The sequence below is a fragment of the Periophthalmus magnuspinnatus genome, chromosome 6, assembly GCF_009829125.3.
Source record: "Periophthalmus magnuspinnatus isolate fPerMag1 chromosome 6, fPerMag1.2.pri, whole genome shotgun sequence".
Classification (NCBI taxonomy): Eukaryota; Metazoa; Chordata; class Actinopteri; order Gobiiformes; family Gobiidae; genus Periophthalmus; species Periophthalmus magnuspinnatus.
Window position 1 is genome coordinate 17,638,913 of NC_047131.1, and position 13,331 is coordinate 17,652,243.

General features: G+C 38.3%; 1 protein-coding gene across 2 annotated transcripts in view; it reads left to right on the forward strand.

Moving 5' to 3' along the window:
- ptprz1a (protein tyrosine phosphatase receptor type Z1a) overlaps positions 1–13,331 on the forward strand; it is a 103,083-nt gene that overhangs the window by 34,661 nt on the left and 55,091 nt on the right. For both annotated transcript variants that reach the window (XM_055222484.1, XM_055222485.1), the window contains exons 2-3: positions 4,024–4,086; positions 11,559–11,738. In XM_055222484.1, coding sequence (XP_055078459.1) covers positions 4,024–4,086; positions 11,559–11,738 — 243 coding nt within the window. The remainder of the gene's footprint in view (positions 1–4,023; positions 4,087–11,558; positions 11,739–13,331) is intronic.

Here is a 13,331-nt window from a genome sequence, read left to right on the forward strand (position 1 = left end):
GCACCAAAGTACATCCCCCACATGTTAGTGCCATATGAACTATCTCGCATTTTGAGCACTTCAGGGACCGGCCTCTTGCTGGCCAGAGTCAGGACTAAACATGGGGAATCAGTGTTTCAGTTTTATGCAGCTACAACCTGGAACAGTCCTCCTGAAGATGTGAGACAAGCCTCTACTTTGATAATGTTTAAATCCAGGCTCAAAACGGTTGTTTGGCTGTGCATATGACTGAAAGGGTTTTATTCTCTTTTCATGTTAATTTTATGATGATTATTTATGGTTTGATTTGTTTGTATTGTGATTTTAATGTCTTTCTTATTGTGTAAAGCACTTAGAATTACTTATTGGACGATTTGTGCTATACAAATACACTTGCCTTGCTTATATTAGCTTATTAATGCTTCTGGTCAGATCTCAGAAGCTCAGCAGGGTTGGACCTAGTTAGCATTCAGATGGGAGACCATTGGGAATACCAGGTGCTCTAGTGCCTGAATTGCCCTTAGGCAAGACACTTGACCTGCCTTGTCTAGTATGAATGTGGTGTGTGAGTGATTTGTGGTGGTAGTCACACTGGTCAGAGGGGCCGATGATGGTGACCTGTATGCATTGTCGAGGTGGGATACTTCATCGAATACTGCATCTTGCTTGATGTCTCATACGTAGTCATCGATTTATACAATATGTCCTTCAGTATGACACACAACAGGGCTTACTTAAAGGTCATACACAAAATTGGCTCTTGTGAGCTTTAAGCCATGTTATAAAGTTAGTACCTCGTCAAAAACATAGCTGGAGTTGTGTTTTTGAGTGGAACAAAACAAAACCAGGTATGTTTGTGATGAGAAAACAGTATTATAACGTAGATCAGAAAGTAACATAATATGGGCCCTTTAAACCCCTTCATGTGGAAGCATCACCAGGGCCTGGACAGAAAATACTGTGTAACAATGAGTGTTCAAGTCCCGCTGGCCATTGTGATGCATAATACACTTTTTCTGCATAAACCATCCGAACTGTCTCCTGCCTTTTCATCAATATTCTATGGACTGCCAGTAAAACTTCCCCAACAAGCTCCATGAATGAGGGACTGAGCTGAGCTGAGCTGTTGAGCTGGTGACTGAGCCTTGGGTACAAACACAAAAGTGCTATTTTAAACTAATTTTGCAGTTTTGTAAAGCACGCTTGCAGCCACCATTCTATGAAACCGTATGACACTACAATATTAAAGCCTGTGAGGGACAAAAATCTCAGACATAGAACTGAATGAATAATTCCTAGTGTTTCCAGAGCTGCCTCAACACCTTGTGTTGCTGTTTCTGGCCCCTCTCTGGTGTGTGTGACTTGTGCTCTGTTTGTGGTAGGGGCCCCGTGCTTGTGTTATGCTAATGTGCTGTGTTGTGTCTTAGCGTGGCCCCGGGCCCCTGAGGGCAGCAGCTCCACTTCATTATAGAGACAGATGCCTGGACCAGAGCAGTGTTAGTGCTGTCACCTCCTGACATCAGACACATACAGCAGGATTCTCACTATAAACATGAGTGACAGAGCTGTTGGGATACAATGAGATCTGATGGGCCATATGTCTACAAAGGGACACTCGTACTATAACCTCAATCAAAACAGCCTATACTTCAATTTTGTGTTGTATTTATATAGAATATTAGCTCTATTTTAGGTTGTTTTATTTGCACATACTGATGTCAATTTTTTTTAATCTACAACAAGTCCCACAAATTGCTGATGTTAAGTAGTAGTTAAGTTCTTTTGACTTTTGGGGAAATAATAATAAAAAAAATATTTATCTGATATATAAAATCAATTGTTGCATGATTACCAAAATAGTACTGTATGTAAACAACTGGGTCCCCATTGGTGAGTATCAGTGGTGGAAAGAGGACTGACATTTTGTACTCAAGTAAAAGCAGTTACATAGTTAGAAGTGCAGTACAAGTGCAAATACTATTGTACTATACAAGTATTGTTGCCAAAATTTTACTTAAGTAAAAGTAAAAAAGTATGCATGAAAAATACTACTCAGAGTACAAGCTACTTTTACAAACAATTTTAGATGCATTTTAAATCACAAGTTCAAGACTCATCTTCCCTATTTGCATTTTTAAGTCAAACTCAAAAAATACCAAGTCTTATTGCCTGGCAAATCCAGAATGATATCTCTTTGTATTCTTTATACAGATTGATTTCAGTCTGGTCCTCACGTCCTTCGTTGCGTCTCAAGCCCGGTCAAACGTGATTGTGCAGTCAGATCTTTTATTTTCAGTGATACATGTAAAACAAAGGAGCTCATTGGTCACCTATGATTTACAAATAATAATCTAATTTATCTTGCCTCAGCTTAACAGAGTTTAACGCTTCACTTGATTGATTCTGCAGAAATCCACAATGTTTTTTAGTCAGTCCCTCAGTCTTTTCTTTTTTCTTTTTTTTTTTTCTCGATACAAACAGACCATGCATGTCCCTGTGGCTAATCCACCTGTCAATCACACCCATTTGAAAACAGGGAGATTCACCAGTAACCAGACTCACATCTTCATAAAGTGTTGAAGAAGTGTGTATTCTGGATCCCAGGCAAACAATCGTGCCTTTTTTATTATTATTATTTTATTCATGAGTAGTAAGGAGGAAGTATGAATCAACATTTACACTATATAGGTTGGGGTGTATGTAGTCACCCAAGCTGGCAAATATTAGCAATCTTGTTATGACATTAAATTAAATTATAGGCTCATGACTTGTCTTCTCTGGGACACAGCAGACTCACTTGTACTAAAGCATATTTTAACCATTCTATAAGGAGTACCATATCCTAGGTCTGCTGATTACAACAGCATTACACACCTTCAGTCCAGTCAAAGTAAGAAGAGCCTTCTCACTATGTGGCACAAAGAAGAAATACGCCGGAGCTCACATACTGCTGGGGGCACACACACACACAGAGATGCAAGACTTTTACACACCACCAGCACCAGCATGAGGTGCAGTGGGGTAAGGCAGTTGTAGGGTGAAGAGTGGTTGGGTGCAAGGACATGTGGGATTATTTTTAATGAACTGTGAAGCACTTTGTCTTACATTTCTTGTATGAAAAAATGCGTTATAAATAAAGGTTTAAACTTGGGTAGCTACATTTGCTCTAACCTATACAGCGTGTGAATGTGCAATCACTGATTTCTGCTTCCATCTTACTACACAGTTGTGAAATTGTTGATTCCTACTTCCCCTTTAGTATTCCCTCTTATGTCGCCAGGTTCATCTCACTTGCACACCCAGTTCAGCAGATTGGAGTGTGCAGTGGTGTGTCCTGTGTCGCAGCTGAAGCCACTCTTCAATTTAAAATAGGCTGCAAGTGTATTTTTCTCACTAGAGGCTCACACTTTTCACTCAAAATAAATACAAAATATGCTCTTAATATGCTGCTGCTTCATAAACACACAGGTCGCAGACGGCCTCTTCTCCAGTCCAGGCTGTTATTCCACTGCTCATTGCGGATTCCTTTTTTCGCACAAACTAGCCCTGAAACTAGCTCACTGTTTGATCACTAGAGACCTTGTAGTCGAATAATCCATTGGCAGGACATGTATTTAGTCGACCAAAACTGTCTTTTGTCACGACAGCCCTAGCCCTAAAGTCTATATTGAACTTGTGCCAAATTTCAATCCCATTTACAGGAACAAGCAGCTATTAGTGCTAACTCTGGTCTACCTCAGTGGTTTGCGGTTTGACCCAGGCTCCTCAGCACACTATAACTATCCTTCAAATTACGTAAACAGTAAGCAGTGCATATTGGTCCAAGCGATTTCACAGTGATTTAATGAGACTTGTAATATCAACCTCTTAATCAGAAGCAGCTTTTTGGTCTTTTCATTTCCATTTGAACTCAGAGTGAAATATTTTAAAGTGTCTAGTAAACTTTTAGAAGTTATTGCAGCAGTAAAAGAGTCTGGCATGAACAAAAATATTTTTAGAACAAAGTGAGTAAATGTGATTTTTTTTTCTGGTTTTCTGTTACAGTTCGTGGATATGTGTACAGGAACCAACGCAAGTTTTCAGAAGAGATCGACTGGTCCTACGCAGGTGAGATTACAATGAAATAACTGGTTTTAAGCCTCACATGAGTTCCCCCTAATTACAGATCCTATTACCATTTTAATAGTTTACCTCAAAATGACTATGGTGTTCAGTACTATGTCGTTAGAGAGGTAAAGGTAAATTAGACGGTAATTTAAGGCAGTGTTGTTGCAGTTGCAGGACAGTTGTGGGATTACTTTACCTGGGTATTACTGGCAGTTTGAACTGGTTGTATACATTTAGGCCTACATTATATTTTTATCAAAACAATTTGTGTGTTCTGGTGTCTGTAACCTGAAAAAATCAAATCATTATAGAGAAATAATTTCACTTTCTCCCTCAAAGAAAGGTTGCCTATAAAAAAAATATACTGTTAACACTTTAAGTATAGCTCGCCTAGACGTTTATTCTTTTTTTAGCCATACAAATCATGTGTAAGGAAGTATCAGAATGTATTGCATTTTTTCACACAACTACCTCTATTTTACATATCCACCCGTAGTTTTTCTTTGACGCATTGAATAAGTGACTGGGAAAATCCCTACGGCACCTGCGCTCTGATTGGTCATCTTCGAGGGACAACGGAGGCAGATTACCGTAATGACAGTAAAATATTTAAATAGCCCCATGCCTCTGCTTTGAGATGCCCTTTGAATTTATATGATAGCACAATTCATTGCGGAATTACGGTAATGGAAAGTCTGCAACCGTGAGTCTATCAGCGACCATAGCATCCGCCGCTATAGGGTCAAGATATCGTTGTTATAGACACAGAAATTACAGTAATCCAAAGTGCATTATGCAACTTTTACTGGTACAGTAATCTGCCTCCGTCTACCACCTGCTGCTCTCCATGAATATGTTATTGCTTTGTCGGTAATGTCCTACAGTATGGCATTAAACTTATCCATCTGGCTTTATTCAAGATAGGTGTTTTTACCTTTAAACTGAAAAACATGCCTTACCATTAACAGGCTTGCCTCGCCACAGATCTGATTTGGCCTAGCGATGCCACCTTCTTGTTTCTGTGGAGGTATATATTTAAAGCTATGCAATGCAACATTCCAGGCAAAGCAATAATATCTCCATGGAGACATATGGTGGAACCAACCATGAGAAAAGTTGCATAGTGCACCTTATACAAGCCTTGAAATATGTGTTTATGATCATTCAAGCCTAAACTAAATACAATACATTTGGTCCGATTAATGAAATACTGTTGTACCAAGGTGTTCTTATCCCATTCTTCTCAGACCATCACCAACTGGTATTTTAACTAGGAAGTAGGAGCAGGGCTTGGGAAATGGTTTCAATAGTAAGTTCACAGAGTGCACAGGTGGGTTAAAATCAGGGAGTCATAGTTCACAATTTTTTGTCGTTCAAAATGTGTGAAAGGAAAAGGCTGTCAGTTTCCAGGTCACGACTCATTCTGCCATAATTGAACCCAGAGGGAAGGCTTATTACAGGTGGTTAGAACAGAACTAACTCCAGGACGTTTTCATTGGTGACATTTGGACAAAACAGCTCCCTGAAGGACTTTCATAATTAGCATATTAGCAAAAAGCAGTCACGACCATCTTCCAGGCTCAATTCTACAGCGCAAAAGTGAGATATTAAAGCAGAGATATTATGCAAACATTGACTTTTAAGAGCGTATAAAGTGAAACTGTTATATAGTTTTTTTCTAATCGTCAGCCGACTAGAAGTTGTATGAAATTTGAGGGATTCCTGCATGTTTGAATCTTATATTTCCCTACATTTGAGATGACAGTGCTAACGAGGCCTGTAACAATAATTACTATATCATCTTATTATTCACTATATGTTATATGGAACAACAATTTTTGGAGATCAGTATTTATTGTTGTACTTTTTTTGTGAACTAGTAGGGGTCTTTTTGTTATGTCTTTGGTTCTACAGTAAGATTTAAGCTGTAGATGGTTGAATAAATCACTTCTATGGCTCATTATAGACACAAAATAACTACCACAGTGTCTTATTCTGCTATTTATTTCTTGCAGTTTTTTTTTTTTTTTAACAATATCGTACATTTAGTATAGTTTTTTGGGGAAAATTCTACTTTAGGATTATTGTCAGTGGTATGGATTAGTTCCAATATTATCGTTTATCGTCTATATCTTCTTCAGCAATATATCGTGTTTTAAAATGTGATATCGTGACAGGCCTAAACAGTGCTCACGTTGCCATTTTTCACAAAGAGCTAGTGGGGTTAGGGGACAGACAATTGTAGTGTTATTAAATGTAACTTTTATTTTTCATGTTACTGGTCATACCTGTGGAGAGGAGACTCCGTTCACAGTTAGAATGAATCTTTTAATTAAATAAATAATGACCCTTTTACATCCAAGGCAAAGCAAAAACCTCTCCAGTGAGCGACAGTTGTTTAGTTGGTGAGTGTTTGTCCACTGATCTGAAGGTTGGCAGTTCAAGTCCCGGTGTCCTTGGGCAAGACATTTAACCCTCGTCACCCCCAGTGTCTATGTACACTGCCGTATAAATTGGTGAGTCATCCCTTGATGTAAAGCGCTTTGAGTACGGTACCTTGAAAGTGGAAAAGTGCTAAATAAAAATGTGACCACTGACCATGGAGATAAGCAAACAGTGGACCTTCCCCCTTTAAGTTGTTTTAACTTGATGTAACTATTTACTACAAGGAACAAATTATCAGTAAATACCTGAAAAGAGTATAATATTTCTTCTTTAAAGTAAGTATAGGTTAAGTAGAGGTTGTGTTTGTCCTTCGGGTGTGTCTTTCAAACCACATGTGTGAAATTGTGTGGCGCCATTGAATTGAAACCCCTTTTTTGTGATAGCAGCTCTTACAGTGCAGGTCTACTATCAGATTACAAACGAAGCACTGAACAAATATGTGGTCTGAGTTCATTATTCAGACTGTAAAATGGCATCAAAAATACCAATAGGTTAAATAATTAGATTTAACCGTCAGATTGCAGTTTTGTTGTTCTGGTTTATGTTTGACATCTGTGTAAGTACTTGGCCTAATCAAATGAAACAAGAACTGCACAAAAAATTATGTCTTTTCTGTCACCATAAATGAATATAATTTGAAAAAACCTTCTCACAATATTGCCAAAAAGTGGTGGCATTATTCAATCACACTGATACATTTGCGTTCTCATGAAAAGACTTCAAAGTATGTGGATGCACTTAAAATAGTAATACATCTGAAATCATAACTTTAAATTGTAGAATGTTTTAGTGTAACTCTGATTTTCAAGTCAGCAAAGCCAGACGTTGTTCATCACCATCACTCATTTTGCAACTACATAAATAGATTTTAAACGTAAATATTTGACTTGGGGCCGTTTGACAAGATGGTGAAACTAGTTAGTGTCTGGGAAAGTGCTAATAAAAATGTCAGTATTTTAGACTAAGTACCTGTATATCACCGCTCTGCCTTTTATCCTGATGAGAACTGTGTGTTACTTCATAGACACATACTTCACAGTACTGCTAGGAAGAAGATGAGTTAGAGCACTATTACCCAATAACACAGGTCATTCATTATATACTGTATTATGCTCCATTATTCATCGCTATGAGTAAATTAAACCTTGACATATTGGGTCTGTTAACTTCCTGTAGCCTGCTAGTTATATCCCCAGACTGCTTTGAATCATCTGGTGTCTAAATTTAGGAGTTTTAGTCTTTGGTGCATGTTTGAGGTCTCAGAGATTACCATTGGCATGTTTCCAAATGTTAACGCCAATAACGTTTTATTCTCCTGGTCATTTTGATGTGGGTTGATGATTAAATTAAAGCTGCACTGCAAATCCTTTCTGGTGAGGGGTTTGCTATGTGCTTGTCTCCTTGGAGATGTTATTGTTTTGTGCGGAATTTCCCATAATATGGTATTAAACCTATCATTTATTTAATTGTGGATTATTTTATGGCTAAACAACATCTTGAAAAACTTGCATTCTTTGAGTGGCGTTCTCGCTCTGCAGATCTAACCTATAACTTGGCCTCGTGGCGCTACCATAGATGTGATTTTCTGTGATAGATAGACATGTTGTACTGTGGAACATTCGAGGCAAAGTAATAACAGCGTAAGTGGCCAGCCTTCCCCCCTACACCACATAAAGAAGTGGACTAAGGGAGTATAACGTCACCCATAGCATTCGGCACCAGTCAAATGAACGTCACCGAGGCTAGCGGTTAGAGGAGCGAATTTGAAGCCGAGTTGCATATTCGGAATTTCAACCATATCATAGCAACCAAAGAGCCAATCTGGAGAGAGACTGTTGAAGGTAACACCCCTTCCTGCCCACACCGCTGGTTTAGCAGGGACAACACTGTCAATCAAACCTGTTGGTAACGCTAGCTGTTATCAAAGTTCATATCTTGAGTTACGGACACATCATGCTCACTTCCTATTTGAAACACGGCGGCTAACAGATCAGCTATGTCCATTTATATATACAGTCTATGGTGTGAATATTTATCTAACTTATCTTATATTAATGTCTTATTCAAGGCTTAAAGACAGTGTCAAAAATCATAATGTGGGGTCCAAGTGAGAGTGGGTTTTCACATTTGTAAAAATACTCAGACATTGGCTCCAACAACATTAAAAAGGCATAGTGTTACCATGCAATTACCTTTTCCTATAACAACATGATTGCTACTTTCAGAACAATAGCGACAGATCCTGAAATTACAGGTTGTGTTTTGAGCTACGTCATGCATCACGAAAACACGATAAACATATGCAATTATCCTATGCATGACTCTACTGTATCTGAACCACTCCTGGATGCATGAGAAATAACATCAATATATTTTACAGTTTCATTTTTATCTGTAATACGCAGGGGCTTGGTTGCTGCAGATTTGTAGTTTCTGTGCAGCTGCAGCACCGTGAGATCTGCTCCTAGCTCTGACAATTTACCGACCGAATGTCTCTCCCTGCTCTTAACCCCCATTTCACGCTGCTCCTGTCAAATAAACCGACCAAGCAGGCCTTTAGAGACCTGCAGTAGACTCATTGAAACACAAGCAGGACAGTGAACTAATCAGGTCAACGGACGTGTGGGTCGGGTCCGTGAGTCAGCAGGAGACTGGGTTACACTACTGTGATCTGTTAGACCAAGAAACTTTAAATTTGCAACAGTAACTTTCCTCAAAGGACTAGTGAACATGCATAAATACATAAATACACATAAATGCACATAAACAAATATTAATTGCTATTTTTTTCCACTCTCTGTAAAAAGTTAGTTGAATTTGAAATGTAAACTAACTGTTGAGTAACTTTGAGTTGGTTTTATTTACTTTAATTCATTAATTTAATTTATTTTATTTTTTATTTTATTTACTAATCCATGTGTTTCAGAGTGATGACAAATTAGGACAGTTGCCATAATGACTACCCATTTTTTTAAATTATAGATCTTTTGAATGGGAAAAAAGAAATCCTCAAAATATATCATATAACAGGAAGCTGAATCCCATCTATCCCATTTACAGTGTTGTTTCTTACTAGTAGGCTTATGTATTTTAACTATTCGGACTGCAGCTCTAGTACTTGTGCGGAAGAAAAGTCAATTAACAAACCAACACTGATGCTAATAGGTGACTAAATAACTGAACAAGAACAAAATGGGATCAAACCTCTATTTTACAAAGCCTGTTATCAATTTAGCGCATTGCACATGGGAAAACTGTCTTAATAATTATGGGTCAGCAGCAGCACACCTAATGTTTGGACCAATCAGAGCGCAGCACAGACAAAAGCCAGATGGTGAACACAGAGCATATTATAAAGAGTGTGCTGCAGTGTAGTCATGGGAGGATTTGTGGAAGTAGTAGTAATAGTAAGCCAGTAGTAGTAGTAGTAAAAGAAATTTTGGATTAGACTGTATGTATCCATGCCTGTTTGGATATAGAATCACTTTATGCAACTTTATAATTTAAACCAACAAGTGTAGCCTATATCTACAAATTATAAAGCAAAAAAACATTAAATTACCATAATCGTGGCTAGTTGATGTTACAGTGTTGCAGTATTAGTGTTATTAGTGTTATTAGTGGTAGTAGTAAGAGGTAGTTCATAGATATAGCATGTTGGTTCCTACATATGGACGTAGGTGAGTGTGTTCACATGCGGTTTGTATTAAGATCCTCACTTTAAACCAGAGCTGCTGTAGATCAGTGAGCAGGTAGACTGGGGTCACTGGGTTTTCATGATTAACTATCCTGTTACCTGCATATAGTCCACTTCAAGCAATAAGAAACATAAGGCTCACCAAACAAGGCTCACCAGACATTACACAGATCAGTAACTTTGTTTTTTATTAATGTGATGCTTTAAATTCTATCTCTGTCTTCTTCAGTTGGTATAAAAAGAAAATGAGAATTGATGCATCAAACAAACATAGTCTAATAGCTATTGATTTTTTCTGTAATTATGTAACAAAGTAGACTTAACTTGTTTTTTTTTTACAGGTAAAAGTGTGTATATATCATGTAAAAGCTTAGGTATCTCATGGTTATCGTTTAACATTAGAAAGTCAATCTCCGACCTCTGTACATGCCGTTAGCAGCTGGATAAGGTTGCCAGGCTTCAGTGACTCAACCAGCAAACCGTGGCTGTATTTTCCACTGTAGGCCTGTTCCCTTCCCTCTCTCGTCCACAAATAGAAGTTCCACAGAGCGTTGATGGCTTTGGATATGAAGATTTTTCACCAAAATGCAAGACTATCATTAGGGATTCTTCTAAAATCAATATGTTTTACGTGGAAGATAGCTCTGACCAAACAGCGGACAATATTTTTCACCCGCGGCAGCTCTGAAAAAGTCGCCAAATTCCACGGAAAAACCAAGTACCTGGCAACTCTGCAGCTGGAGTTGGTTTGCGAATTAGCCTTCAGCTCCCTGTCTCTGCTTCTCACTTAAATGGTCCAGCTGTGAGCACTCAGGTCTGGAGTCTGCGTTTTATCAGTTTGACTACGTAGTAATAATTTAGTGTGGTGAGACCAGGCAAAGTAAGATGTTTAGTCTTATTTATTTGCTTATAAGTTGTATTTTAGTCTTAGCTTTAGTCTGTCCTTCACATACTGGTTAAGTCCTGGTTTAGCCCCGCTTTGGTTCTGACAATTTTCAGATTTAGGCAGATTTGCAGTGGCTAATTCACTTTTCAGTAACATAAATATCTGTCGCAAGTTAGGCTACTCAGAATGATGAAAAATTAAGACAGTTCCTATAGCAATTAACAATTTAAAACAGCATATCTTACCTTTTTGAACAGTTAGAAGTTCTCAAAATGTTGCATATATCAGGAAAATGATCCCATAAGTAAGGATTGCTAGCTTTGTGTTTGATTTGGAGATTTGCCACTAAATGTCACCATCTTTATTAGGCTGCAAACAGACAAACTATTTTACATTTGCTCTCTTGTATATAGTTCGATATTTGATTTTTTTTTTCTCTTGTAGGAACTTTAAACCAAAAGAACTGGGCTAAGAAGTTCCCGTCGTGCAGTAACGCCCGGCAGTCGCCCATCAACATCGAGGAGAGCTTGGCCCAGGTGAAACTGCAGTACCAGGCTCTGCTCTTCGAAGGATGGGACGCCCTGACCTCAGACGCCACCACTATCAAGAACGATGGCAAGACTGGTGAGAATATTAGAATATAGCTGCCTAAATATCTAAGAAAGTATCTAACTTTTTATTGTTGTTATGATGATCTTGAGACATCGGGCGTTCAAAAGGAGCAGGGACAGAGTTGAGCCGAGGAAGTTTGTAAAGACATAACTGTATCAGACTGACTTATGATGAGTTATTTCAATTTTGAAGTCACTGTGATTTTTTTATTGTATTGATATGAGTATCTACTTCTTTTAGTATCAAGTGGTATTCGATTTTCTATACCCTATACTCTACTACTACACTTTTTATTTTCTATAGACAACCCTAATACATACAACAACATCACCTGTTCTACTACTACTTGTACAACTACCTACTACCACAATACCACAATTACTTACACACTTCTACAAGCTGTTTCTTAAAGCAGACCTATTATGCAAAGTCAACTTTTTAGATCTTTTAGCCGTGTTGTAATAGTTTCCCCATCTCATTTACCCTCTATGCCTTATTTCCCGAAAGTACAAATCTACGTAATTTTAATCACTTATTTTCAAGATGCCTTACTGCGATCAACCCGTTTTCACCGCCACCAGCATACACCTGTTGCTCTCTACTTATTTCGTTCTCTAATTTTATTTTCTTAATGTCAGATTCAGCAGTGTCACGTAGTTGTTTTGGTACAAATGAAAATAATCTGCTACTCTAGTGTGATGTGCAGCTATCCATCATAGTTGGTGACTTTGTTTTTACTTTGTTGCGATGACGTTTACAGCGACATCAGCTCCCATTGGTCACCACAGTTTTCTAAGTCAGCAGCGGAGTCGTTTCTTTTCTAAGTCAGCAGTGGAGCCGTTTCGTTTTAGATGAATATTGTGATTACTATTATGTCGTAGATCATAACTATATTGCAGGCTCAAGCACAATGTGTTCCTTAAAACCTTAAAAATCAAAAGTACATTCTCGTTTCAAAAAAGCACGTTCTTTGTCTTTACTTGTCAGCTCTTTTGTGAGTAATACATGAGGTCTTCTCCTGTACCGCCCTGCCCTACTAAACCAGATACAGTTACAGGCCTGACAGAAAGAAGCGCTCTTTGCTATATTTCCTTGGAGTGGTGTGACACAGTGAACTACAGTGTGCATTGAAGACTATTCTTAGTGAAACTGTAGACAAGAATCCAGCGCTTTTCTCCGGAACGCTCCGCTCTTCCACGTTTTGGCACCAGGAATAAGAGGAGCAGTGTTGTAGTAGTTGTCCGAATGCCAGATGCTTCCAATGCTTTTATTGATAGAGACGTTCACTAGACAATTTGAAGTCAATTCAAACTGACAAGATGTAGAAACCTGTTACTGTTACAGAACAAATGGGTTGTGGCTAAAGGTTCTCAAACTGTGGGAAGAGTACTTTTATTTATGCATTTTTTGTTAACACTTAACACAATTAAAGCCCCACCGTGTAACTTTTTCGCCAAAAAATTCATTCATTTTGGATGCTTTGCCAAGAAAAATATAGATAAAAGAGCATCCTTACTGTGAGCGGGCTTGCATCTCCACAAACCTGACTCATATTTGGCCTGGAATGGGGTCTCCTTCTGCTTGTTTCCATGGAAATGTTGTTCC